The sequence below is a fragment of the Chelonia mydas genome, chromosome 3, assembly GCF_015237465.2.
Source record: "Chelonia mydas isolate rCheMyd1 chromosome 3, rCheMyd1.pri.v2, whole genome shotgun sequence".
Lineage (NCBI taxonomy): Eukaryota > Metazoa > Chordata > Testudines > Cheloniidae > Chelonia > Chelonia mydas.
In genome coordinates, this window is record NC_057851.1 from 72,951,604 (window position 1) to 72,977,665 (window position 26,062).

The 26,062-nt window shown below is 41.2% G+C and overlaps 1 protein-coding gene and 1 long non-coding RNA gene across 4 annotated transcripts; both read right to left on the minus strand.

Annotated features, from left to right (window-relative positions):
- On the minus strand, positions 1-26,062 carry CCNC (cyclin C). 3 transcript variants are annotated; one of them, XM_037894519.2, is made up of 12 exons: positions 25,692-26,062; positions 20,126-20,232; positions 16,411-16,495; positions 16,107-16,176; positions 14,505-14,556; positions 11,568-11,623; positions 8,543-8,578; positions 5,153-5,244; positions 3,309-3,376; positions 2,841-2,920; positions 920-1,038; positions 1-193 (listed from the first exon to the last, which is right to left on the minus strand). In XM_037894519.2, exons 1-12 carry the CDS (start codon positions 25,721-25,723, stop codon positions 139-141), a joined length of 852 nt encoding a protein of 283 aa, XP_037750447.1. In that variant the 5' UTR covers positions 25,724-26,062; the 3' UTR covers positions 1-138. The 3 variants fall into 3 exon arrangements, with proteins under 3 accessions (XP_037750447.1, XP_037750448.1, XP_037750449.1); XM_037894520.2 differs by lacking the exon at positions 8,543-8,578 and having other exon boundaries at positions 25,692-25,885; XM_037894521.2 differs by lacking the exon at positions 20,126-20,232 and having other exon boundaries at positions 25,692-25,871.
- Positions 18,018-19,381, minus strand: LOC122465008. The gene is made up of 2 exons (XR_006289510.1): positions 19,086-19,381; positions 18,018-18,922 (listed from the first exon to the last, which is right to left on the minus strand). It is a non-coding gene; the product is annotated as an uncharacterized LOC122465008 (long non-coding RNA).

The window sequence follows — 26,062 nt, forward strand, 5'->3', positions numbered from 1 at the left end:
TTGATAGAAACAAGCCATTTATTCTTCAAGTTCTTTGTCAAAGATGTTATTAAAACCTTCTGTCCATTTCATGAACACAATTAAGATCCCAGTATGTCTTGATCCAAAGTGGTCCATAATAAAGTTCTTTGGAATGTCTTAAGACTGGTTATAGCTGGAGTTCTGACTTCCATTTGGACCCTGTTCTCCTTCACTGTTTAGAGGGAGAAATACATATTTCAGATACAAAATGTATATTAGTTACATTGCTAGCTTTTAAGAAAGGAAGAACTATTGTGCAATAGAAGACAGTACTAAAAACCTCTTGAAATAGAGAATCTTTAGACACAAAATTCAAAGCATTTTTTTTGCCTCTCCTAACTCTATGCAATCAAAACCCCACTGTTTTGATAACTAGGTCTAAATAAATTAAATTACACTAGAAAGCATGCAAAACAGCCAGCACTTGAAGGACCTGATTTTCAAAACTGCACATGCAAAAAAAAGTCCAGTTTACCTCTGCAGTTACCATAATTAAGCTCACATACTTGCACCTTAGTGGTGATTTGCATGTCAATTTACACAACACCCAATCACAGTACCTACAAGAGCAAATTTTACATGCAGTTCTGAGCAGTCAGGCCTTCCTAGTTATGGTGAACTCATGTAAATGAAGTTCCCATTAAATGACTTTAATCAGATAAACTAACAATAAAATGTTTAAAACTATTCTCATCAACCAGAAGCAATTCTTCTTCGTGGCTCCCAAACTAGTAGACAGGAGTGAGTCTATCATGGAAAGATCTGGACTGTAAACATACTGTATTTACTATGCCCCTAATGAAATATTCACTTGTGTTTTAAGAGGAAGTGTCTAGTTTAAGACATTGTACAATATATGAAGTGGTATGAAAAAAGAAAAGTAAAAACTGTATAGTACCTGTTTGGAGGTGGTTTCGGTTTAGGCATCTTACTAAGAATAGTAGCCATTTCTTTCCTCTCATCAAAGTTCTTCCACTGTTCATACAGTTTTAGAATGACCCTGATTATTTCCAAAATCTAATTAGAAAGAGATATTTGAGATCAGATACTATAGTGATTCTTTGTTCATCACTACCCATACAAATGTGTAGCCATCAACCAACCAAAATGTAAATATGATGCTTTCTCTATATCAGAGTGGCTTTCACATCAGTCTCAACAATTTAGCAATCTTAACTATTTCCACAGATAGCTGAGAGGGTCTTGGTCTAGTTTAGGAGTTCTAAAGCTTTTCCTTAGGGTAAATTACATCATAACACTTGTCAGGGATGGTGTCTAGATTCACATGGTTCTGCCTCAGGCACAGAGGGCTGGACTTGATGTCTCGAGACCCCTTCCAGCCCTGCATTTCTATGATACTGCAAAGAGAGAGCGTCTCTTGGGCCACTTTGCCTCCCATTCAGAATTACACAAACCACTTTTTTTTCTCCCCATCAAAAACTAAACATCCCACCTGTTACATGGAAAAATAATATTAGGAATGTATTTTTAGCTTCTTTTAAGGCTATTTAGCAGCTGGTAAACAGGATAGGCAGTAGCATATAACCAGCCAGCTCACCATGGATCACCCAGCAAGTGGTCTGCAGACCACAGGTGCTCCGTGGACCACGGTTTCATAACCACTGGTTTAGGTACCCTGGAGGAGGGAAGGGGCTGACCAGTGCACAAGTATTTTGTCCTATGAACTATAACTTTCCCAGAGCTGCTCTTGTGTTTGCCAAAGTACTGTCTACCAATTTTTGATTTTTTTCACCTATTGTAATTTTTTTTAATTCATACTACTTATTTTTGCTTTGTGGCCATCTTAGCTCTCCCCTCTCTTCCTACTAACCTCTACAAATATGAATTTCTACTGCAGTATTTTTACTAAGCAAGGATTGCATGTGATGTATGGATCTCACTTTGGCAATCACTGACTTAAAATGTTAGATAGTAAAACAAACAAACAAACCCTGAGTTTAGATAAAGCATTAAGCACCATGGAAGCAACATACATCTCTGAAATCAGTCACAATTGGCTAAGGAGTCTGGTGATGTGAACTGTTAAGCCTAGACTGTTATTCGTATCAGAACTGGGAAGTCTAAACACACACAAATATGTTCAGCAGCAGGAGTAACTTGGTAGCTACATAGCACCACCCCTTGGTACAGAATAGTTTCCCCCTGTACTCCCTGTCGTGTTCAACTCATTTTACCTTACACTGGTATGCACAACACACTGCAACTGTGCTGTGCAGTCAAGCCCAAAAGTGTAATTCATATAGCCTGGTTCAGCAAAGCTCTAAAGCATAAGCTTAAGTGCTTTAATTAATTGGGGTCATAGTGCTTTTCATCCAGAAAGATTTGCTGTGTGTAAAACATTTTGGAAAGTACAGAACAGTTATATTAAAAATAAGAATGGCGAGTAAGCAACTGCTACTGCAGGAAGAATTAGGCAGAATTGCCCACACTGGAGTTTGGCCAGAATGCTTGGGCTAACACCTTTATTTTGTGAAAGATGCCATAGGCTATTTCATGACCACAACTAAACAAGAGCTCAGTTTTAAGTTTCATCTGAAAAATGACAACTCCAGAAGCACTCTGTGCTTGACAGCTGGCTCAGAGGACAGAGTGCTATGCGTTGAATAACCAAGTCCTCTTTCTGAAATATCTGGGTTTTTTGAGATGTCTCCCATCCAACTCCTGCCTACGTTTAACAATGCATAGTGTGTATCATCTAACAAGAGTATAAATCTAAATGATAGGCAAGCAAAATATCAATTTATAATATTAATGACATATCTTTCTAGTCAGTATGTATCAAGTAAGAAAAAAAATACCTTCTCCATATCAACAGACAACTCAGCAAACCACTGCCTTGCATCCTTCTGCTGGACAACACAGGCCACATGTAGGCAAGCTGCAAAGTAAAATAAGTGTAGGGACATGTCTACTGAACAAAGATTAGTTTGTTAAAAGATTAATTTTCAGAATACATTTTCTACTATTATTTCCTTCTTTATAATTGAGAGTTTCTGCCTCCCTTTACCACCGTCTATTCTACAACACTTCCAAGTCATAGTTTTCAAGGATTAAGCTCACAATCAAGCTTTCCGGTTTCTTGCAAGATTTTCAAGCCATATGACTGCACCATCAATAATATCTGAAGTGCTAATTGAAGGAGATCGTGGGGATAAACAAATCAACATTCTTTAGTACAGTGGATTTGCTAAGAAATGCCCATTCATGGAACACTATGAAAGATGAAACCATTCAGATACAGTGAAATAGTTGAACTTATTACCTACCTAGGGCTATCATGAAGGGAGGGTACAGTAGACAAAGATCAGTTCTATATGTGTCATTCACTATCCTCCTGTGCAAACAAAAGTAGTAAACACTCTGTTCACCTTTATTCTCATTTTACTTCAGAAGTTACTGTCTGTTTTTATTTTAAAAGTTAGGAGGAATTTTTGTTTACATTAAGACAGTCAGAAATAAAGGTGGGGAAAATCATGAATATCTGTATCCATGTAAAAAGAAAAGGAGGACTTGTGGCACCGTAGAGACTAACAAATTTATTTGAGCATAAGCTTTCGTGAGCTATAGCTCACTTCATCGGAAAGCTTATGCTCACAAAAGCTTATGCTCAAATAAATTTGTTAGTCTCTAAGGTGCCACAAGTCCTCCTTTTCTTTTTGCGGATACAGACTAACATGGCTGCTACTCTGAAACATATCCATGTACATACACTTCTCATCTTGAATCTTTTGATTCATTCCCAGGCGATCATAGTAATGGTTTGCTTCTAAGCACTCTATGTGAAGTATATTTTGCTTCCTAATAAATTGTTGCTTTGCAAAATATTTTGAAGATGCATCATAAAATTGTCAGCATCAACCAATCCTCACAGCTGTCCTGTGAGGTATTATAATTCTCGTTTTACGGCGGAGGAAACAAGGGCAAAAAGAGTAAGTAGCGTGTTCAAAGCTATGGAGGGAGTCCATGTCTGAGTTTAAGTTATAATTCAGGAGCTCTTGGCTTCTACTAGACAGTCCAGAGTGACAGACTAAATTTTTTATTGCCTGTTTTATTTTTATTTTAAAAAGAAAGCTTTGTTAATCTAAACAGTGGTTTTCAAACTGGGGTATGCATCTCTCTAGGGGTACACAAGCTCTCATCATGGGGTATACGAGAAAAATCCTGTAATGGCAGACAATGCATTTTATTTAGTACAGAAGTTATCAAACTATGGGGAGCATACCCATAATGAGGGGCACTGAGAAAAGTTCTGGGGGAGGGCGAGCGGCAATACCAGGCGACTTGGGCCATCGCCTCATGGCTGGGCTTGAGGAGGGAGTACCACCTCCATGCCTGGCTCACCTTAGTGGGCCACCCAGCCTGTCAGGAGGGAGGTTGCAATGAGTTGAGCCCCACCTTTGAGTTACCATTTTTGGTTGTACACCCTCAACTCCGAGAGGTGGGTGACCTGCTGAAGTGAGTCGGGGGTGGAGCTGGCACTCCCTCCCCGAACCCCACTGTGCAGGGCTGGCCCAAACCGCCTAGCGTCGTTACTCATCCCCCTGAATGTTCCTCCATGTCTCTGTAGGGGGGGGGCGCACACCTCAGTTTGAAATCCTCTAGAAGCTATTGCTAAATGGAGTGCCATTCCAGATTTCTCCCTGTGACCCCCCACCCACCCACATTGACTCTGCCTATCTCAGATGGAGGCACTTGGTGTAGACTACATTATTTGGAAAGGGGTACGCAGCCTAAAAAGTTTGAAAATCACTGATCTAAAAGAACAGATCAACTGTATACTACTTCTGACATGTTCTACTATGACAAGGTACAACAAAAAGCTCTCACATTAGCAGGGAAAGAGCATCTCTATTCAGTGTTCATTATTTAGCAGGGCAGGCACTGTGCTACTAGTTCTGGTCTACACACAAGTTTAAAATCAGTTTGAAACCAGAATAGTTACACCACTGTCAATCCCTGGGTAGACACACGTACATCAATAAATTGCCGCCACTTTGTGTTTAGACATGGCCAAACCAACTTGTACTTGACCATCTCTGAAGTTTATTTTTTCAAGTTAGCTTTCCTACTGAAAGAATGCACTAGTATTATTAACCTTTGTCTTCATTACCATGCGAGGGGTAGCAGCATGTCTTCTTGGCCCATATCCTGCACATATTGGAGCAAAGGTCTATAAGGATGATACACTATCAAACAGCAATCCTAGAAACAAGTTTAAAAAAATCAAATTATAATTCTAATAGAAAATACACCGTCATCAGTTTGCATTATAAACATTGATTTAACAATCTTTTTTTTCTCCCCTTTCAGTTTCATATATTTTAGCATCACGACACCCTAATTCTGAGATAATGAGGGAAGCACTCTCTCTCTAAAATCCCATTATATAGACTGATTGCCAGTCTGTCAACATCCTTTGCCTCTCTAAGGGAAAAGAAAAGTGCCACATCTGCAGCTCACTGAAACCTTATTTGCCTACAAACCCATAATTCCCAACTGAAAATTCAGAATGCTGCCAGAAAATAGTCACTAAATAATACCATATATGAGAAGCTTGCCAAATAACTGACACTGGTTTTAAAAGTCTAAACAGCTCTGAATTTTCTTACTCTCTCTTAAGGTTGGAGTGTACAAGGAAGAACAAAGACCCCCCTCACCTCCCAACAATAGCTAGTTATAGGCAGTGGTGAGCTGGAGCCGGTTTGCTGGAACCAGTTGTTAAATTTAGAAGCCCTTTTAGAACCGGTTGTTCTGTGAGGGACAATTGGTTCTAAAAGGGCTTCTAAATTTAACAACTGGCCAAAAGTGGCGCCTTAGGCACCGACTCCATGGGTGCTCCAGGGCTGGAGCACCCAAGGGGAAAATTTGGTGGGTGCAGAGCAACCACTGGCAGCTCCCCGCCCCGCGCCTGGCCTCAGCTCACCTCCACTCCGCCTTTGCCTCCTCCCCTGAACGTGCCACCCCGTTCTGCTTCTCCGCCCCTCCTCCCCCCTGGCTTCCCGCGAATCAGCTGTTCGCGCAGGAAGCTGGCAGGGGAGGGGGGCTGAGAAGCAAGCGGCAGTTTCGTGCTCAGGCCCAGGGAGGCGGAGGTGAGCTGGGGCCGGGGGGCACGAGGAGGGCCGCCCGTGCTGCAGCAGGTAACCCTGGAGGCACGCAGGGGAACTGCTCCCCGCTCCAGCTCACCTCTGCCACCCTGGGCCTGAGCGTGAAGCTGCCACCTGCTTCTCAGCCCTCCCAGGCTTCCCGTGCGAACAGCTGATTTGCGGGAAGCCGGGGGCGGGGGCGCGAAGAAGCAGAGCGGGGTGGCGTGTTCAGGGGAGGAGGCAGAGGTGGAGTGGAGATGAGGTGAGCTGGGGCCGGGCACAGGGTGGGGAGCACCCACCAAATTTTCCCCATGGGTGCTGCAGACTCGGAGCACCCACGGAGTCTGCGCCTAAGGAGCCACTTTTGATGTGATTAGTGGGGAGCGGCCACTACACTACCCCGCCCCTAGGAGCCAGAGGGACCTGCCGGATGCTGCCTGGGAGCTGCCCCAGGTAAGCACCACCAGGACTCCCCACCTCGCCCCTCAGCAGGTCCCTCTGGCTCTTAGGGGCGGGGTGGGCACCCACTATGGTGGCCCACAAGACCCTCCTGCCCGGTTCTGGGGGCAGTCAGGGGATGGGGTGGATGGGGCAGGGGTCCCGGGGGGGGAGGGGCATCAAGGAACGCAGGGCTGTTGGATGGGGCAGGAGTCCTGGAGGGCGGGGGTGGGCAATGACCCCCTCGTGGGGGGAGGAGGGAACGGGTTGTTAAGATTTTGGCAGCTCATCACTGGTTATAGGTATGCAACACTGGAGGGCTGTGTCAGTGAATATGTGCTACACACAAAAGCTGAAATCAAATATTGCATGTAAATTGTTACAGGGGAAAATGTTAATTGTCACAAAAAGTAACTTTCTGTAAATAGTATCAGAGGGGTAGCCATGTTAGTCTGGATGTGTAAAAGCAGCAAAGAGTCCTGTGGCACCTTATAGACTAAGACGTACTGGAGCATAAGCTTTCGTGGGTGAATACCCACTTTGTCAGATGCATGTAAATAAAGTCAGTTGCAATTAAGGTCTGATTAATTATCAAGATCAGAGACTGTTCCTAAGCACAGCACAGAACACCAATATTCAAAACACCTCTTTCTCAAGAAAAGAAATATTTCTCCTGTTACAAAAACATCGAAAGTCAAATACAGGGAATTTGGGACATCTCATTGCTGCAGTAACTTCAAACACTGTTAAAATAACTATTTGTTCTTGCATATTTACAAAAATTAACTTATGTTTCATATCCTTATCATGCATTTAAAAGGGCTCCTCTTTCTGGCACTAGTTATCTGAGGTGTAGAATAGTTATCTGAGCCCACTCCCTCTGCAGCCTGGGACAAGTCACTTAATCTCCCTGCCTCAGTTTCTCTTCCTCCACTATAAAAATTAAGATAACCCCCAAACAACCCTAACAAAGACTCAAGTTAGCTAAATATTGGTGTGATGCTCTGAAGATGCAGACACTAAATAAATTATTTAGTATTTTGGCAACTCCAAGAACTGCTCACCTGTATTTGGTACGTTTAAGTGCTTTATAGTACTGGATACAGGTAGTGGCAGCATTACAAATGTATACAATTACATATTTAAAAACCTATGTTAAAACAACATTATTTAGGTTGTAGAGTTAGACATTCAAAAGTTAGGAAATGTCAGATTTTAGGTTCCCTATGCAACCTTAATTCGGCCTCCTGCACAGCATCATGCTAGAGTCTCTAGTTACATGATCACATACTATTTGAGCACAGATATTTAACTACATGATTGTACTGTTCCACAGGACCCCTGCCTCATTCAATGCACAAAATGGACAATGTTCAGGGAATGAGGCAGATGTTCAATATTTATTTTTATCTTCATTATCAACGTGTGGCCCTGTCTTAACAGGACACCATCCAACTCCTGCAATGAATACAGAATTATTAATTTCCTTGTGGTATTTTCTAGACCACTAATGTTCTAATATCTGAATGCTTCACAAATATTAATGAATTTATCTTCAGATTTGCACTGTGAGAATTTGAATGTTCACATTCAGTTATTATTTTGGCACATGGTGACTTTCAAAAGTTTCTCTCAGCCAAACTTGAACAGAATTTCTTGGTACAAAAGATATATCTCTATCTCTGACCCTAGGGTCTTCACCCTGTTAAATTTCAGAGTCCTTCTGCACATAATAGAAGTATTTGAGTTTTTCAAAAATGATTACTAGAATCTTTACAGTGCAAAATGGTAGGCAACCTAAATACAGGGGGTCGCTAACCTCCATATATTCGAAAACACAAAAGTTAATTGAGAAAAAGGGACAATAAGAACCTCAACAATGAAACTCAGGTTGAACAAACAAATGGCAGCTCCATACATATTATTTCCGTAAAAATAAACTAAACTAATCTGGTAGTAAGAGAAAGAAAGACACCTACCATTAATTCTAAAAGATAGAATTCACATTCTAATATCTGCAAAGAATTAAAAATATAATTAAGCAACAATTTTCTCTTAACAGGAAAGAGAATAAAGGGTTAGTCAGCATCCAGACTAATACATTTTTTTACATACAAGAATTCCTATATACTACGAATTGCGCAAGAAATCCCAGTCATTCCACTGCGCTTTCACCAATTCCAAAATTTTTTTTATAGAAACACTACAAACCAATTAAGAAATATCTCAACAGAAAGCATCTTTAGCTAGTCAACTGTCTCATCATTTTAATAACCACTCCACTTCTAAGGACAGTTTTTTTTTCTGTCATTGCTGTGTACTTAAGTATTTTAATTTAACTGTTCTATGAATATGTTCTGTAGACTATTTCATTTACAGTACTTATGCTGCTTTGTTCACATGGGGACGGATCTTTCAAGGGGTTGAGTGCCCGCAACTTCATTGGAGGTTAAAAACAGTTGAGGACACTTGCGCCTGTGTAGGTTTAGTTTCTCTACTGTTACAGCAAAGACTGAAATGAAATGAAAAGGATATCTGGGATATTGACAGATGTATAGGATATTAGAGTATAAAATGTTACTAAAATATTCTGACAAATTATAGACATCAAGACAAAATATCTCATATTCAAGACTCAGGATGATGGCTTAGCACCATAAGAAGGGGACTAGACTACATTGGTTTAGTTAAAGCAAGCAATATTTTCCTGTATATTAAGAAAGGCTATGAACTATAACGATGGCACTAACCATATTACACTAAACTAGAAGACATTTAACATTTCTAATACAATTATGTGGCAAATAGGAACGTGAGTTACCAGCCTCCAATCACATATTTTATTACCAATAAGTAATTTCTGAGGTATCTACTAAGAGATTGGGTATGCTGAAGTTTCCTGTCGTATTGGTTCCATGTAACCAAACCTTGATGTATCATACAATTCTATAAACTGAATGCTGACTCAACAAGAACCAGAATAGCAGTGCTGTTCAATATTATACTTTTATGTGGCTTTGAGTTTGACCCTAAAATAGCAGCACAGCATTGCCCCCAGGGATCTACATCAAGATCTAAAGAAGAGTTAATATATAACATTGGGCTGGCCAGCTCTGCTGGAGAGCAGTAAAAATGAAAATGAAAAATTATATTGAGATTAGAATTTAGTAGTATCTTATTATATATCAGTTACCAAGACTGTAAGGAGACAATCTTTGCCTTTGGGAATATGATAGTAAAAGCTAAAAGGAAGTAAATTTGAAAGAAATATATTACATTAATAAAATCTGTACCAATCCCCTCATTATTGTGAGGCTTCATTACCAAAGATATTGCCTTCACAACACTTGGAAATTTCTTAAGTCTAAATAAGAGTTGTAGAAAGAGGGATAGATTTTTACTACAGATTAAATAGTGGGGACAAAAATAAAAAACGCTTAACATGAGCCAACTGTTCCCATGTGTAGGCCTGGTGAGTATCCCAGGAACTGGAATTACTTTGATCTACCCTGGAGCAGTGTACTTGGTAACCAACTGCTGTATAATTACTGCTATTTTATTCAGTCCCTCTTTATTTCTCTATTCCCTTTATAATATTTCTCTTTCTACTAATTTAAGGAAAGTAGGTGATACAACAAGTAACTCTTTCATAAAGAAACTGCAAGCATGGACATGGGTTACCCAAAGAAAGTTTCCCTACAACTAATTCAAAGTTAATTGTGAATACCTTGAAACAACCTTGAAACAACAGTGAAACTATATTGCTTAGAAATTATTTAGCAAAAAATAGGTCTTACTTTTCCATGGAAGACCTGAAAAAAAAAACTTGTTTCCAAAGGATTGCCTGGTGCAATTTTTGCTCAGTTGGGCCCCAAATTGAGATTTAATTGCCTCTCGTTACAAAATAGTACAATGCATTACATTTATAAAACAGTCCCAATGTTGTAGCCATATGAATTAAATAAAAAGGCAGAGGAGCTAAATATTCATGCAGAGCCAGAATGGCACAAGTCAGGTCACTAAATTAATGATTAGGGTCCTACCAAATTCATGGTCATTTTTGGTCAACTTCACGGTCATAGGATTTTAAAAATTGTAAATTTCATCATTTCAGCTATTGAAATCAGAAATTTCAGCGTTGCAATTGTAGAGGTCCTGACCCAAAAAGGATTGTGTGTGTGAGGAGGAGGGGCGGGGTGTGGTACTGCCACCCCTACTTCTGCGTTGCTGCTGGCAGCAGCGCTGCCTTCAGAGCTGGGCAGCTGGAGAGCAGTGGCTGCTGGCTGGGAGCCCAGCTCTGAAGGCAGAGCCGCCGCCACCACCAGCAGCGCAGAAGTTGTGGTATGGTATTGCCATCCTTACTTCTGCGCTGCTGCCTGCAGAGCTGGGCCCACAGTAAGCAGCTGCCACTCTCTGGCCACCCAACTCTGAAGGCAACAGTGCAGAAGTAAGGGTGGGATGGAATGGTATTGCCACCCTGACTTCTGCGCTGCTGCTGGGGTGGGGGCGCCGTCTTCAGAACTGGGCATCCAGTCAACAGCTGCTGCTCTCCAGCCATCCAGTTCTGAAGGCAGTGCAGAAGTAAGGGTGGCAATACCACAACCTCCCTAAAATAACCTTGCGACCCTCCCTGCAACTCCCCTTTGGGTCAGGACCCCCAATTTGAGAAATGCTGGTCTCTCCCATAAAATCAGTATAGTAGAGGGTAAAAGCTCACAAAAGACCAGATTTCACTGTCCGTGAAGCATTTTTCATGGCCGCGAATTTGGTCGGACCCTATTTATGATACAGAGCTGTTCCACCTGTAAGAAAAAGACAGTTACCTTTTCCGTAACTGGTGTTCTTCGAGATGTGTTGCTCATGCCCATTCAACTTGTGCATGTGGCGAGCACACACACCTAAGTTGAATGGACATGAGCAAGCACTCGAAGAAGGACATACAATTTATTCCTGCTCACACATGCTTGTCTATGTATTTATTCATTAGAGTTATATCATACTTACATGATTCATCCTATAAGGAAACTCCTTCGGAAAGGCATAAGAAAACCTAGTTTTCACTGTAGTAAAAAGAGATTGATATATTAAAAATAATGACAAAATTAAATCAAATATTCTTCTTTACTTATTTCTATTAGTTCATCAGCATGTAGAGCCTCAAACCCCCTTATCTGGCCACTAACGATCTATTGCTATACATAAAGAACAATCCTACTTGGAAGAGGAGAATTAACTCAATTGTATAACTCAGTTGTTTAATTCCTAAAGAAGATGAAGTATTATTTGAATAAAGACTGTCAGTTCTGTCAAATCATGCATTTTTAAAGCTATTTTAGAAACTCCCCCTCTGAACAAAATGGACAACATTTAACATTTTCTGAGCAGACAATGTTCCCTGTAATACTGAGAGACAGTAATTTAGGGCCTGATTCTGGCTGAAGTCTACTATACCATTGACATCAGTGGGAGGAGGATCTAGCCCTCTGAACAACTAAAGGGTTGAACCTGAAGTCCTTAGGTATGTATGCACATTCCATATACTTCCATGTGAATTTTGTCTGCAGGATCACGCCACTAGATGGAAATTTTAGTTTCAAATTAAAAGAGTAATTTTAATTTTGAGTTGTTCAATAGATTAAAAACAATAGTAAACTGTTCAATGATTATGTGGCCTATTTATTCAGAAAACTACTGCAACTTCATTTACTTGTTTTTAATTTACACAAGAAACAATATACAATGTAAAGAAGCCAAAAACTAATGTAAACAATACAATTCTATAATAATTTTAAAAAAAGAGAACCCTGTGTATACCACTGCCTCAGAGAAAAACAGCATTAGAAGTGGAGGAGAATATAGCTTGACCAAGCCAAGTTTTAGGAACGACCCAGTTGCAAGTCAATTATACTGCTCTGTGTCAAACAGAAACAAGACTACAGTTCACCATCACTGGACAGTCCTTTCATCATGGCTCTTTAATTGACTCTGAAGTTGGGCAGAAAAGGTCTCCTCACCACACTTTTTCAGGCAAGTAGGGGTAAAAGAATCCCAATTTTTTTTGGAAGAGTTGTGGGGAAAAGATTTGATTTCCAAAGCATGCTGGAGCCATCGCCCTATTGAGCTGTTCCTGCACTCAACTGCAGGGGTAGAGTGAAGAGGTTGCTAGAGATCAATTGAAGGTGCCTTCTCCCCAAGGGGAAGTGTACACTGCCTCCTCAGTGCCTCTAGCCACTGCGCAAGGTGCAAAGGACCAAACTGTCTCAATTAACTAGCAGGTCTTCCTTTTTGTTAGTTTCCTTTTATGCATCTCCTATTTTTTCCACTCAACTCTTTTTTCCCCTCCTCTCCAAAGTCCTATACCAATCCACTGAACCTGTGCTGCTGAAGAAGCTCTGCTAACAGAGGCACAGGCACAAGACAGACATACAAAAGTGAGGTTGAAGAAAAAGCCACCTGTGCATTGTCCTCCCGCTCAATGTGTGCTCCCAAGTACAGTGGAGTATTTTGTTTTTAAAGCATTGCAAGATCTCTGAAAACTAACATTAAATTTAGACTCCTGTATCTTTATCAAATACATATCTGCTGTCCTCATTGATGCACAAAGTTATCACACAAATCTGCACTCTTGCTAAGGTTTTAATGTAAAGTTGCAAACCTACTACTAACTGCAGTACTGACGTATTTTTAGTCACAGAATTCTACATAAATATTTTTTCAGTAACTTAAGTCAGTCCTTAGAAGATCATATCATATACAATCTTAGTCTTTTTCCACATGTCAAAATACAGGATTCTACAAACTTTAAGATTCTAATCTGAAGATCTTTTATTTTTAAAATGAAAACAATATTATGGATGTCACTTTGGTTCAGCAATAACTCCTCCTCTCCCAACCATTAGGGTTGCTTGGGGTGGGATCTTTGGTCTTCCAGCTGGCACTGATGAAGTGTTTCATCTTCTGGTGGTGGAACTGTCACAGGGCTAACCTCATGGAGTGATATACTGCATACACAAGCTACAAATGCAGCCAGTCACCTGTCCTCTCAAGTTCTAGGTGGGGTTTTGAATGCATTGACCTACATTTTGAAGAGCAGAGTAGTGAGAAATTATCAGCTGAGAGCAGCTGGGCCTTCTAGTTTGGATCATAGAATTCATCTGCATAAATCATTAGTTTAAGGACCTCAGGGAATGAGAGGAAGTTATAGGAAAGAACGGAAAAGGAGAATGAGGGGAAATAATTTTAAGTGTTTTCTCTAATTAGATTTTAACTTTATAAAAACTTAGAAATAGTATCTTTTGCTTGACCTATGAAAATGAATTGAATCTATAACAATGTGTTTGCAATTAGTAATTTTCCAACAAACAAAAAGTATTTTAAGAAATAAACTAAAAAGTATTGAGGTCTATCAAAAATCTCAAACAGAATAGTAGTTCTACGAAAGCTAATCATGATAAAAAGGACAAATAAAGCCCAACACTTCTGATTTACACTGTTGCTTGAATTGAAATCTAGAGCTGATTTTCAGGGTTTCTTTATTTAGGATAATGATCATGGCTCCTTATTTTTAGTTGTGATTTGACTGATATGTTCCCTGGCTGGGATGATTTAACTGGGACTTGGTCCTGCTTTGAGCAGGGGGTTGGACTAGATGACCTTCTGGGGTCCCTTCCAACCCTGATATTCTATGATTCTATGATTCCCACCAGAATTGATACCAGTGTAGAATGGTACACAGAAAGGACCTTTTCTTCCACATACACACTTCAAACAGGTGTCTTTTCCCCTAAAAGCACAGACGATGTAAATGAGTTGCCCTTATGGAGCAAGGTTAAAAATCCCTCATGATTTTATAAGAAACTATTTCTTAACAAAGTGAACATCTTCTCTCCCCTGAAAATAGCTTCCTTAATATAGTATAACAAACACATCATTTACACTTACATACAGAAGTAGCAGCAGAAATCAACCTTGTGTTTGAGACCACACCAAATTCCTGAGCAAAGAAGAGCAGTAAATGAGGTGACCCAGTTAGTATTGAACTCGCTGAAATATCATTTGATCACACTTTTATCAGTTTAAAAGCACTAGGTTTTCTTGCTAGACTTTTTTTTTTACATTACATTTTAACTAAATATTTTCTTCCCTATTAAATTTCTGTTTAGGTGATCAGAATGAGTTAATTATTTAAGTAAAGCTACACCAACACAGAGGTTACTTTTCATATAATAATTACTCCACTGTTCTCATTAAAATGAATAGTAACAAACATTTAATACTCAGAAATGTCACATTCACAATACTGAATTTATGTATAGTACCCATACAGAATAGGCAGTCATACTGCAAGCTCCAACATCCCACTACCAATACATCTCAATCTTGTTTGAGAGGAAACCCTGTTCTAGAAAGCCACTGGTAATGTTTCAAGGCTAGCTCAGTCTTCATGCATTATTGTTGGCAGTATTAGCAGAGAAGACAAGGCCTTATTTACATTGAATAATTTTACAGAAACATTCCCAACAGTGCTAACACCAGTTCAGCTGTCCTCTTAACACCAGTGGGAGCCCAAGTATAGACAAGGCTTTGGCGGCACCCAGTGTTTCCAATACTGTGTAAATTAAAACTGTGTATCTATTATTTCTGTCTGCCATTATCAGAAGATTAAATTAACACAGTGATAAAAAGAAACTGCACACACAGGATGCTGCCAAAGCTTCATCTACACCAAGACTTTCACTAGTGCTAACAAGGGTTCAGCTGAACCAGTTGTAACATCAGCAGATTGTGTGTGTGTGTGTGTGTGTAAAAAAGTAAAATTTCCTTGTATGGACACAGTACAAGTTTGTCAGTTGTAGGTATGTTTTCTGGTGATGTGGACATCTATCAAAGAATGACCTGAGACCATTTTATTTCACAAAGGGCCACGAACAGCCTCCAGATTATAACAAATCTCAGGCATTGCTGACCCTGGCCAAACTCAAGTCTGGGAGCTTCAGCTGGAAAGATTGGTTCCTCCTTACCAATATCCTTTGCCATCCAACTACGCACACTTTTCTCAAAATAAACATCTGAGCTACAGCATTTGCTATTGAAATTAAAAAAAAGTGTGGTAAATTCTGGAGATCCCTTCCCATATACAGTGAAAAACACAGTAGAATTTCAATTATATTTGAAAATTGGAGTAAACATTTAACCAGTTTCTATACATAACAGACAAAACTGAACCACATAAAAATGGAGATTTTATGGAACAGCAGCACAATTTAAGATATATAAATAGCTACATTAAAATATCATCTAAACACTCTGTCAAAATCTCCAAGATCCTTTAGGGTTGAGAAAACAGGCCAGTAACTCAGGCTACTTAATAGCACCTATCATTGGGCATTTTCTCTCTGACGCTAAAGCGATACAGAAATCCATAGAAAAAAAGAGGTCTGAACCCCCAAATCATGGAAACAAAAAATACCTTAAGAACCTTAAATATTTCATCTCCCTTATATATCACATACTTTTACATTAGAAAATTATAATACATCATACCTCTACTTTGGATGCCAAAAACACACACGTAGGAGCCATTAATACTGGATCTATACTTTTTAGGGAATATCTGAAATGTCATAACAAAATTATATGTTGTTTTACACACGTAGAAAGATTAATGTATTAAGAGCACCACACTTGCTTTGGAAAAGTAAAAACTGTTTAACATTATCAACATAAAAGCTTTACACCATTCACAAACAAAAATGGTATTTTTATTTTATTATTGCACTTTTAAAGGGCTATCAAAATCTGCCTAACAAACGCGTTATTCTTGTACCATTATAGTAAACAGTCCTACCTGGCATAGAATCTCTTGAAGTAGACTGTAGCAGTGGCAATAACTTGTTGTCTTAATTTAAGATGTTCACCTAAAGCCTGGATGACTTAAAAAAAAAAAAAGAACAATATATTTAAGTTGCGTTTTAATATGATTTGGTACCATTTATTGGGCACTCTACGTGGGGCCCATGGGAGAAACTGGATTGAAAGGGTTCTAAAGTGTGGTCAGACAGCCCTCATTTTCAATTCAGAGGTTTGACTCCACAGAGACCATGTTTCAGCAGGCCATTTTGATAACAGTGGATGCATGCTGCAGCCTGTGGTGTATGTGGACTGGACATTTTATTAAAGATGAGGATGACAATTTGCTCCATTACGCACAAATTATGCATGTCCCTTGGGAAGGTGACCACATACTACACAGCCTCCACTGGGTAAAATTTGGGTGTCCATTTTACAGTCTAAAATTCAAATGTTTTAAATTAAACTTGACTTTTACATGCATTGTAAATTGAATAAAGCTGCCAACAGACATGGTCACTGGATTTGGCAGAGGCAGCAGGTGTTGGAGAAGTGACATGTTTCGTCTAGGGAAAGGGGATGGAAGACCAGAGGAAGTAGTCAGCTGCTCCATCACAAGTGTTCTCTGCCAGCTGGCCAAGAAGCAGCCCTGGTGTCAGCTGTGCAGGTAGCTCATTTGGCCTCCCAGGCAAAGGAAAGGTGCCAAGCACATTAGATGCATCAGTCTGGGATACAGAGCAGAGGTGGGATTAGAGAACGATGGAATGAAACATTACACTTTGTTACATGCTACTTTTCCTGTATTTCTCTCTCTGCTGTTAGTTCGAGCAAGCAATGCCTTATCAGTATCGTGCCTTTTATACAGAGGTCTCAAGTTATGTCATTTAGTTTACACGCAATATATTTGAAGTATGTACAGCAAAAACCAAACAGTGGTATCAGAAGGGAAAAGCAAGCAGTTTAAATTATTAAACATTGTTAGAATCTTACACTGTATCAGAAGCATATAGGCACTTGTAATTGTCTAGTTTGCTCATGCGCCATTGGGAGACAGTGGACACAGACAACAGAAGCTCTCTCCCCATATGCAAGGACCTAAACGGCTCCCAGTTGAGAATGTGAAGGTACTGGGGGCATGGCTGGCTGGAGGTGGGATGAACCTGAGGGAAAGTCACTCTTAATAGCCTTATTCTTTGGCTACCCAGCAGATTTTCCAGAGGAAAAAATTATGACATGTGTTAACATTAATCAAAGTAAAACTAAGTCCTTATCTCTGACTTGTGACCTCCTCACCCCCCCAGGGAGAGAACACGCATATTGCACAGTTAAGGCCAGGCTGCCAATGGCATCAAGGCTCATAAATAAGCAATGCTGCCAAGGAAGGAGCCACGCTGCAACATGAAATGTCTCTGCACAAATGCCTCAATATCCACAAGCTTCCCAATGAATCTTGAACATTTGCACAATTACAGTATTGTGTCCCCTGATCTGACTACATGCTCGTGTCCTCGCACTGGGGATGATGCATCAGAAAAATCCATGCAGTAAGCCACACAGAATTTTATAAGTTCATTTTCCCTTCCCCTGGGGTTTTTCTGTAGGAGGGAATGGTTGGGCCATGTGTGACCAGAGAGAGAAACCAAGTGAGATTTAGAAAAGAAAAAAAAAAGTTAACTGATAAGTGCCTAAAGAAACCTTATAAATGGAAGCTTTCAAATGAAGTATTTTAAAGAATGTTATAAGGTTGTTTAGCTCCAATGTTTCACAAAAATCTAATACTAAAAAGTGTTTTCACAACCATTTCAAAAACTTGATTTAAAAATGAAAACATTTCTGTGTAAAGTTGAAATACTTTTCTTAACAGCTTGTAACCGAAACATGTGCTAATGCATGAAAACCAGAAAAGGAAACTAGTCTACTCCAAAGGAACATAAATTCTAGTAAATGTCCACACTCCTACAGATGAAAGTGGTCACAAACGTCCTTCTTTGGACAATGGTAAGAGCTGATTAAAAAAACCTAACTTAAAAAGTATGTAACAAAACAAGTGACTGACATTCATTTAATCAGCTGGTAATCTTCACCAGAAAATGGAAGTAACTAGTCTGTTTTCTTTGTCCGAGAGGAATGAAGCATTAAAAGCAACATCAACGGAAAAAGTAAGATTTTTAAAATATTTTAGTTTTCATAAATCTATCAATGTCCTTTTAAATCTTGTTACATTACAAAATCAGAATACTGTTTTACTTTGTCCTCAAGGAACTTTAGGATAGTTAATTCATCAGATAAACATGAGTGCTCACTCAGTTATTTTGTACTATATAAGTGTTAATACAGGCAAATTATTTGTGATCAGATTTTGCAGAGTACTTTAATCTTGGTAATTGTAAATAAGAATAGCTATGCCAAAGAGAAATGCATCTGAGCATAGAAGAGGGGGATGGAAAACTAGATTTATAGAGTTCATGTTAGGTGCTGGGACTATAAGTGCCCTCAAGAAAGTCACTAACCTTTCTGTGTCAAGAAAAGGAGTACTTGTGGCACCTTAGAGACTAACCAATTTATTTGAGCTCACGAAAGCTTATGCTCAAATAAATTGGTTAGTCTCTAAGGTGCCACAAGTACTCCTTTTCTTTTTGCAAATACAGACTAACACGGCTGTTACTCTGAAACCTTTCTGTCTCAGTTTCTCCTCCCAGACAACTGAGAAAATACTGTTACCTACCTTACAAGATGGTTCAGAGAGAGTATTTAAATAGCACTTTGCACAAAGTGCTAGTTTAAGAGTCTTTTCTCCCTTAGGGCTTCGTCCTGCAAGATACTTAAACGTTCTGGTCTTTATGACACAAAGCACTTAAGCCCAGATTTTTAAAACTATTTAGGTGTTCCTGCGCTCAGCATTGCAATGCCTAACTAATTTATGAGCCTAATTTCATTTTCAAAAGTGACTTAGGGTTCATTAATGCTGGGGGGGGGGGGGGGGGGGGGGGGGGGGGGGGGGGGGGAGGAATCCTGCAGCGGCGAGTCTCAGAGCCTGAGTCAACTGACTCAGTGACTGGGGTGGATCTCAGAGCCCGGGCTCCAACACTGTTATTTTCAGCCCCATAGCATAAGCCCAAAATCAGTTGACTCAGGTCTGAGACTCACTGCTACATTTTTTGTTTGTTTTTTTCCTGCAGTGTGGATGTGCCCTAAATCACTTCTAAAAATTAGACTTAGGCATTGCAATGCTGAGTACAGCAACACCTACATTACTCAGATTTTTAAATGTATCTCATTGCTCCAACAGGACTATTCCAGTGCTTAAATGTCAGGGCCAGAGTGTTCAGCACCTTGCAGGATCAAGCCCTAAATAACTCCACATTCTAACCTTTAAGCCTCTACATATAAATTTGCTTCTTTTTTTACCCTCCCTCTTTTTGTCTTTACAGAAACTTCCTGAAAATAAGAAGGAAGACTTTTGAAATTTCATAACATAACTGAGAAATACATATGCAGCTAGTTAACCTATAAAACTCCTCATACAACTAAGAATACAGCTAATCTGAATAATTTATAAAAGATTGTAACTTAAAGTTACGTGTTAAATAGGTTGAGAGAATGTATATAAGATGTTAATGAGAAACTGATATTCTAAGCAACTGAAACCTGAATTCAGACATGGTAAATACAATATGGGCTAAACAGCTGAGCTAAAAATAAAACCATTTTACCATTAGTAAAGAATATCTGCAGTTTCCAATATTCTTCTTCTGTCAGAAATTTCAAATCCTTTTGGCGTTCCTTCAACAAATCTTGTTTATCCAAAATCCATTGTAAACTGGTGGGGGGGAAAGCAATTTTTAAAAACTACGCACAAACATTATGTAGTGTCTCCAGCACAACTAGATTGCAGATTACATTTGGGGACCGAACAGGCTGACAGTGTCTCTTTAATCAAGTCTTGCAATACTAGAGGCACACTTGTGAAATGAATACTCATTAGGGTCATTAAAGTAAGGCTTTTGGAAAAATACTCACAAAAAGTAAGAGGATTTCTTTTAATTTTGTTGCTGAAAATGTTTATAAAACTGATAAATTGTCAGTTATTCATACATTTTATTCTATATTTTTATCAAATATGCCTTTTTAAAATTCTGTATACTCAAATCTGGACTGATCTGCATTCTTCATTCTTGTATAATAATGAGATACTCTATCAGTTCATTCTTGGCTACCTTGCATATTTAGTTCAAGGGCCTTTCCTTCAAGGAAAGGCTTTTCAATTCCTCTCTCTCTCCTTGGTGCAGAATATTATTAGACGGGAAGGGAGTATTTACACAGCCATTCCTGGAGCATTTGTGACTTTTCTTCTGCAACCCCAATATACAAACGCTTTAAAAAAAACCTTTAAAATGCTAGCCTTCCACAGATGATACAATTACCTTTTTTAATTAAAAAGAAAAGGAGTACTTGTGGCACCTTAGAGACTAACCAGTTTATTTGAGCATGAGCTTTCGTGAGCTACAGCTCACTTCATCGGATGCATAGCATATCGTGGAAACTGCAGAAGACATTATATACACACAGAGACCATGAAACAAAACTTCCTCCCACCTCACTCCCCCGCTGGCAACAGCTTATCTAAAGTGATCCTCAAGTAGAGCCATTTCCAGCACAAATCCAGGTTTTCTCACCCTTTCCCCCCCCCCCCCCACACATACAAATTCACTCTCCTGCTGGCAACAGCCCATCCCCCTTTGAAACCCCTCTTTATAATGCGCATGATAATCAAGGTGGGTCACCTCCAGCACTAATCCAGGTTTTCTCACCCCCCCCACACACACCCCCCCTTTTCCAAAAACCACACACACAAACTCATTCTCCTGCTGGCAACAGCTCATCTTACAATGTGCACAGCAATAATCCAAGTTTAACCAGAGCGTCTTGGGGGGGGGGGTTTTGCAGGAAAAAAAAAAAAAAAAAACAAGGGGAGACAGGCTACCTTGCATAATGACTTAGCCACTCCCAGTCTCTATTCAAGCCCAAATTAATAGTATCCAATTTGCAAATGAATTCCAATTCAGCAGTTTCTCGCTGGAGTCTGGATTTGAAGTTTTTTTGCTTTAAGATAGCGACCCTCATGTCTGTGATTGCGTGACCAGAGAGATTGAAGTGTTCTCCGACTGGTTTATGAATGTTATAATTCTTGACATCTGATTTGTGTCCATTTATTCTTTTACGTAGAGACTGTCCAGTTTGACCAATGTACATGGCAGAGGGGCATTGCTGGCACATGATGGCATATATCACATTGGTGGATGTGCAGGTGAACGAGCCTCTGATAGTGTGGCTGATGTTGTTAGGCCCTGTGATGGTGTCCCCTGAATAGATATGTGGGCACAGTTGGCAACGGGCTTTGTTGCAAGGATAGGTTCCTGGGCTAGTGGTTCTGTTGTGTGGTATGTGGTTGTTGGTGAGTATTCGCTTCAGGTTGGGGGGCTGTCTGTAGGCAAGGACTGGCCTTTCTCCCAAGATTTGTGAGAGTGTTGGGTCATCCTTCAGGATAGGTTGTAGATCCTTAATAATGCGTTGGAGGGGTTTTAGTTGGGGGCTGAAGGTGACGGCTAGTGGCGTTCTGTTATTTTCTTTGTTAGGCCTGTCCTGTAGTAGGTGACTTCTGGGAACTCTTCTGGCTCTATCAATCTGTTTCTTCACTTCCGCAGGTGGGTATTGTAGTTGTAAGAATGCTTGATAGAGATCTTGTAGGTGTTTGTCTCTGTCTGAGGGGTTGGAGCAAATGCGGTTGTATCGCAGAGCTTGGCTGTAGACGATGGATCGTGTGGTGTGGTCAGGGTGAAAGCTGGAGGCATGTAGGTAGGAATAGCGGTCAGTAGGTTTCCGGTATAGGGTGGTGGGATATTCTATCTACTACCCAAGATCCATAAACCTGGAAATCCTGGGCGCCCCATCATCTCAGGCATTGGCACCCTGACAGCAGGATTGTCCGGCTATGTAGACTCACTCCTCAGGCCCTACGCTACCAGCACTCCCAGCTACCTTCGAGACACCACTGACTTCCTGAGGAAACTACAATCCATTGGTGATCTTCCTGATAACACCATCCTGGCCACTATGGATGTAGAAGCCCTCTACACCAACATTCCACACAAAGATGGACTACAAGCCATCAAGAACACTATCCCCGATAATGTCACGGCTAACCTGGTGGCTGAACTTTGTGACTTTGTCCTTACCCATAACTATTTTACATTTGGGGACAATGTATACCTTCAGATCAGCGGCACTGCTATGGGTACCCGCATGGCCCCACAGTATGCCAACATTTTTATGGCTGATTTAGAACAACGCTTCCTCAGCTCTCATCCCCTAACGCCCCTACTTTACTTGCGCTATATTGATGACATCTTCATCATCTGGACCCATGGAAAAGAAGCCCTTGAGGAATTCCACCATGATTTCAACAATTTCCATCCCACCATCAACCTCAGCCTGGTCCAGTCCACACAAGAGATCCACTTCCTGGACACTACAGTGCTAATAAACGATGGTCACATCAACACCACCCTATACCGGAAACCTACTGACCGCTATTCCTACCTACATGCCTCCAGCTTTCACCCTGACCACACCACACGATCCATCGTCTACAGCCAAGCTCTGCGATACAACCGCATTTGCTCCAACCCCTCAGACAGAGACAAACACCTACAAGATCTCTATCAAGCATTCTTACAACTACAATACCCACCTGCGGAAGTGAAGAAACAGATTGATAGAGCCAGAAGAGTTCCCAGAAGTCACCTACTACAGGACAGGCCTAACAAAGAAAATAACAGAACGCCACTAGCCGTCACCTTCAGCCCCCAACTAAAACCCCTCCAACTGCATTATTAAGGATCTACAACCTATCCTGAAGGATGACCCAACACTCTCACAAATCTTGGGAGAAAGGCCAGTCCTTGCCTACAGACAGCCCCCCAACCTGAAGCGAATACTCACCAACAACCACATACCACACAACAGAACCACTAGCCCAGGAACCTATCCTTGCAACAAAGCCCGTTGCCAACTGTGCCCACATATCTATTCAGGGGACACCATCACAGGGCCTAACAACATCAGCCACACTATCAGAGGCTCGTTCACCTGCACATCCACCAATGTGATATATGCCATCATGTGCCAGCAATGCCCCTCTGCCATGTACATTGGTCAAACTGGACAGTCTCTACGTAAAAGAATAAATGGACACAAATCAGATGTCAAGAATTATAACATTCATAAACCAGTCGGAGAACACTTCAATCTCTCTGGTCACGCAATCACAGACATGAGGGTCGCTATCTTAAAGCAAAAAAACTTCAAATCCAGACTCCAGCGAGAAACTGCTGAATTGGAATTCATTTGCAAATTGGATACTATTAATCTGGGCTTGAATAGAGACTGGGAGTGGCTAAGTCATTATGCAAGGTAGCCTGTCTCCCCTTGTTTTTTTTTTTTTTTTTTCCTGCAAACCCCCCCCCCAAGACGCTCTGGTTAAACTTGGATTATTGCTGTGCACATTGTAAGATGAGCTGTTGCCAGCAGGAGAATGAGTTTGTGTGTGTGGTTTTTGGAAAAGGGGGGGGTGTGTGTGGGGGGGGGTGAGAAAACCTGGATTAGTGCTGGAGGTGACCCACCTTGATTATCATGCGCATTATAAAGAGGGGTTTCAAAGGGGGATGGGCTGTTGCCAGCAGGAGAGTGAATTTGTATGTGTGTGGGGTGGGGGGGGGGAAAGGGTGAGAAAACCTGGATTTGTGCTGGAAATGGCTCTACTTGAGGATCACTTTAGATAAGCTGTTGCCAGCGGGGGAGTGAGGTGGGAGGAAGTTTTGTTTCATGGTCTCTGTGTGTATATAATGTCTTCTGCAGTTTCCACGATATGCTATGCATCCGATGAAGTGAGCTGTAGCTCACGAAAGCTCATGCTCAAATAAACTGGTTAGTCTCTAAGGTGCCACAAGTACTCCTTTTCTTTTTACGAATACAGACTAACACGGCTGTTACTCTGAAACCTTTTTTAATTAGTTGCCGACATTTTTAATCTGACTACTTCAACTGGGATTACTCACATGCTTCATACAAATATTTACACATATGCTTAACCTGTGTGAGTCTAACTGAACCACTTCCACTTCCTACATATAATCATCCTTCTTGAGCTTGTCCAGTCATGAGTTTTGCATGCTTATCCTATGTATAAATATGGAAAGGTCACCTATGTATACATACGCTAGAGTGGGATGGAAAGTTGTGGATTTACTGGTAAATCGTTTGTGTGTACATGAACATTCCCAATTATTACAATCAGGGTAGCCAAGTGAGTAAGATACAAAATAGAAGAGAAAGGAAATGACTAAACTGCAGGTGTTATGAAAATTGCTACTAAGCCAGAGAAACTGATCAGCTGGTTTAACTATATAGATACCAATATACTCTAGCTACTAAAACAGATAAGTGCTTATTTTTGTTTATAAATATTTCTATTTGAGTCATTTTAATTAGCAATGAATCATCATAAGTCCCTTATGAACCCTATTTTATATGGTCATGTGCCTGATTTTGCTAAAAGACATTTTCCTCCCATCACACTATTCTTCTTTCTGTCACAAGTTTTAATTTCATGCTCTAGATCTCCTTCTCAACTGTTTAGAAAATGTTCTTATTTTTTAATTTTGTTTTGTCTGTTAAAAAAAAATTCAAATCTTCCAAAACACATTCTCTGGCCCACAATTTGGATGTGTCAGAACCCGGGTCTGGGGGTGGGAACAACACACAGGTATTTTAATTATTATTCATAAATTATTGGCATTGCCCAAATCGAGTACAGAACTCCCCCACCCCCACCTTACAGCTTTCCACACAAGTTTAATAAGCTTTCTATAGCCTTCACTTTTTTTAAAAAAAAAACCGCGGTGGAAACGGGGGGGGGGGGGGGAGGGGAAGGGAGTCAGGAGCAAACTGAAGTGACTGAGCAAAGGACCGGGTTAAAGAGCGTCCGGGTGGATTTAAAAGCCCCCGGCCACACTGTTGTGGTCTCCACAACCCCGAGCCCAACCCTCCCAGATGCACCGGGGCCACAGGGACAGCTGCGCCCAGCCTACCCCAAACCCCTGCACACAACCCCCCCCCGCAGCCAGCCCCGAGCCCCAGGAGCCCCCTCCTGCCGGACCAGGCGCCCCACGGCCACCCGTCCCCCTCCAGGCGGCCCCGGGCCGGGCGGGGGCCACTCACTAGTGCGAGCTCTGCCAGAAGTTCCCTGCCATGAAGAGGAGTCCGGAGGCGGCTGCTTCGTGTCACGCTGCCGACGACCCCGCCGCTCAGCCCGGCAGCAGCAGCAGCAGGAGGAGGAGGAAGGAGGCGGCGGCGGCTGGAGCCCGGTGGTGTCCTGGCTCCGCCGACCGGCGGCGCCCGCTGCCGAGCGCGCCAGTTCCCGCGCAGGCGGGTTCCGCCTGGAAACCGCCCCGCCGCCGGGCGGGGGAAGCGAGAGCGGGGCTGGCCGGGGGCGCGTGTCCGGGTCAGGCGGCGGCGGGCGGGGGCCAGGCAGGGTCGGCGGCAGGGCGGCTGCGCTGGGGAGGCGGGAGCGGCTGAGTGGAGAGGAGGGT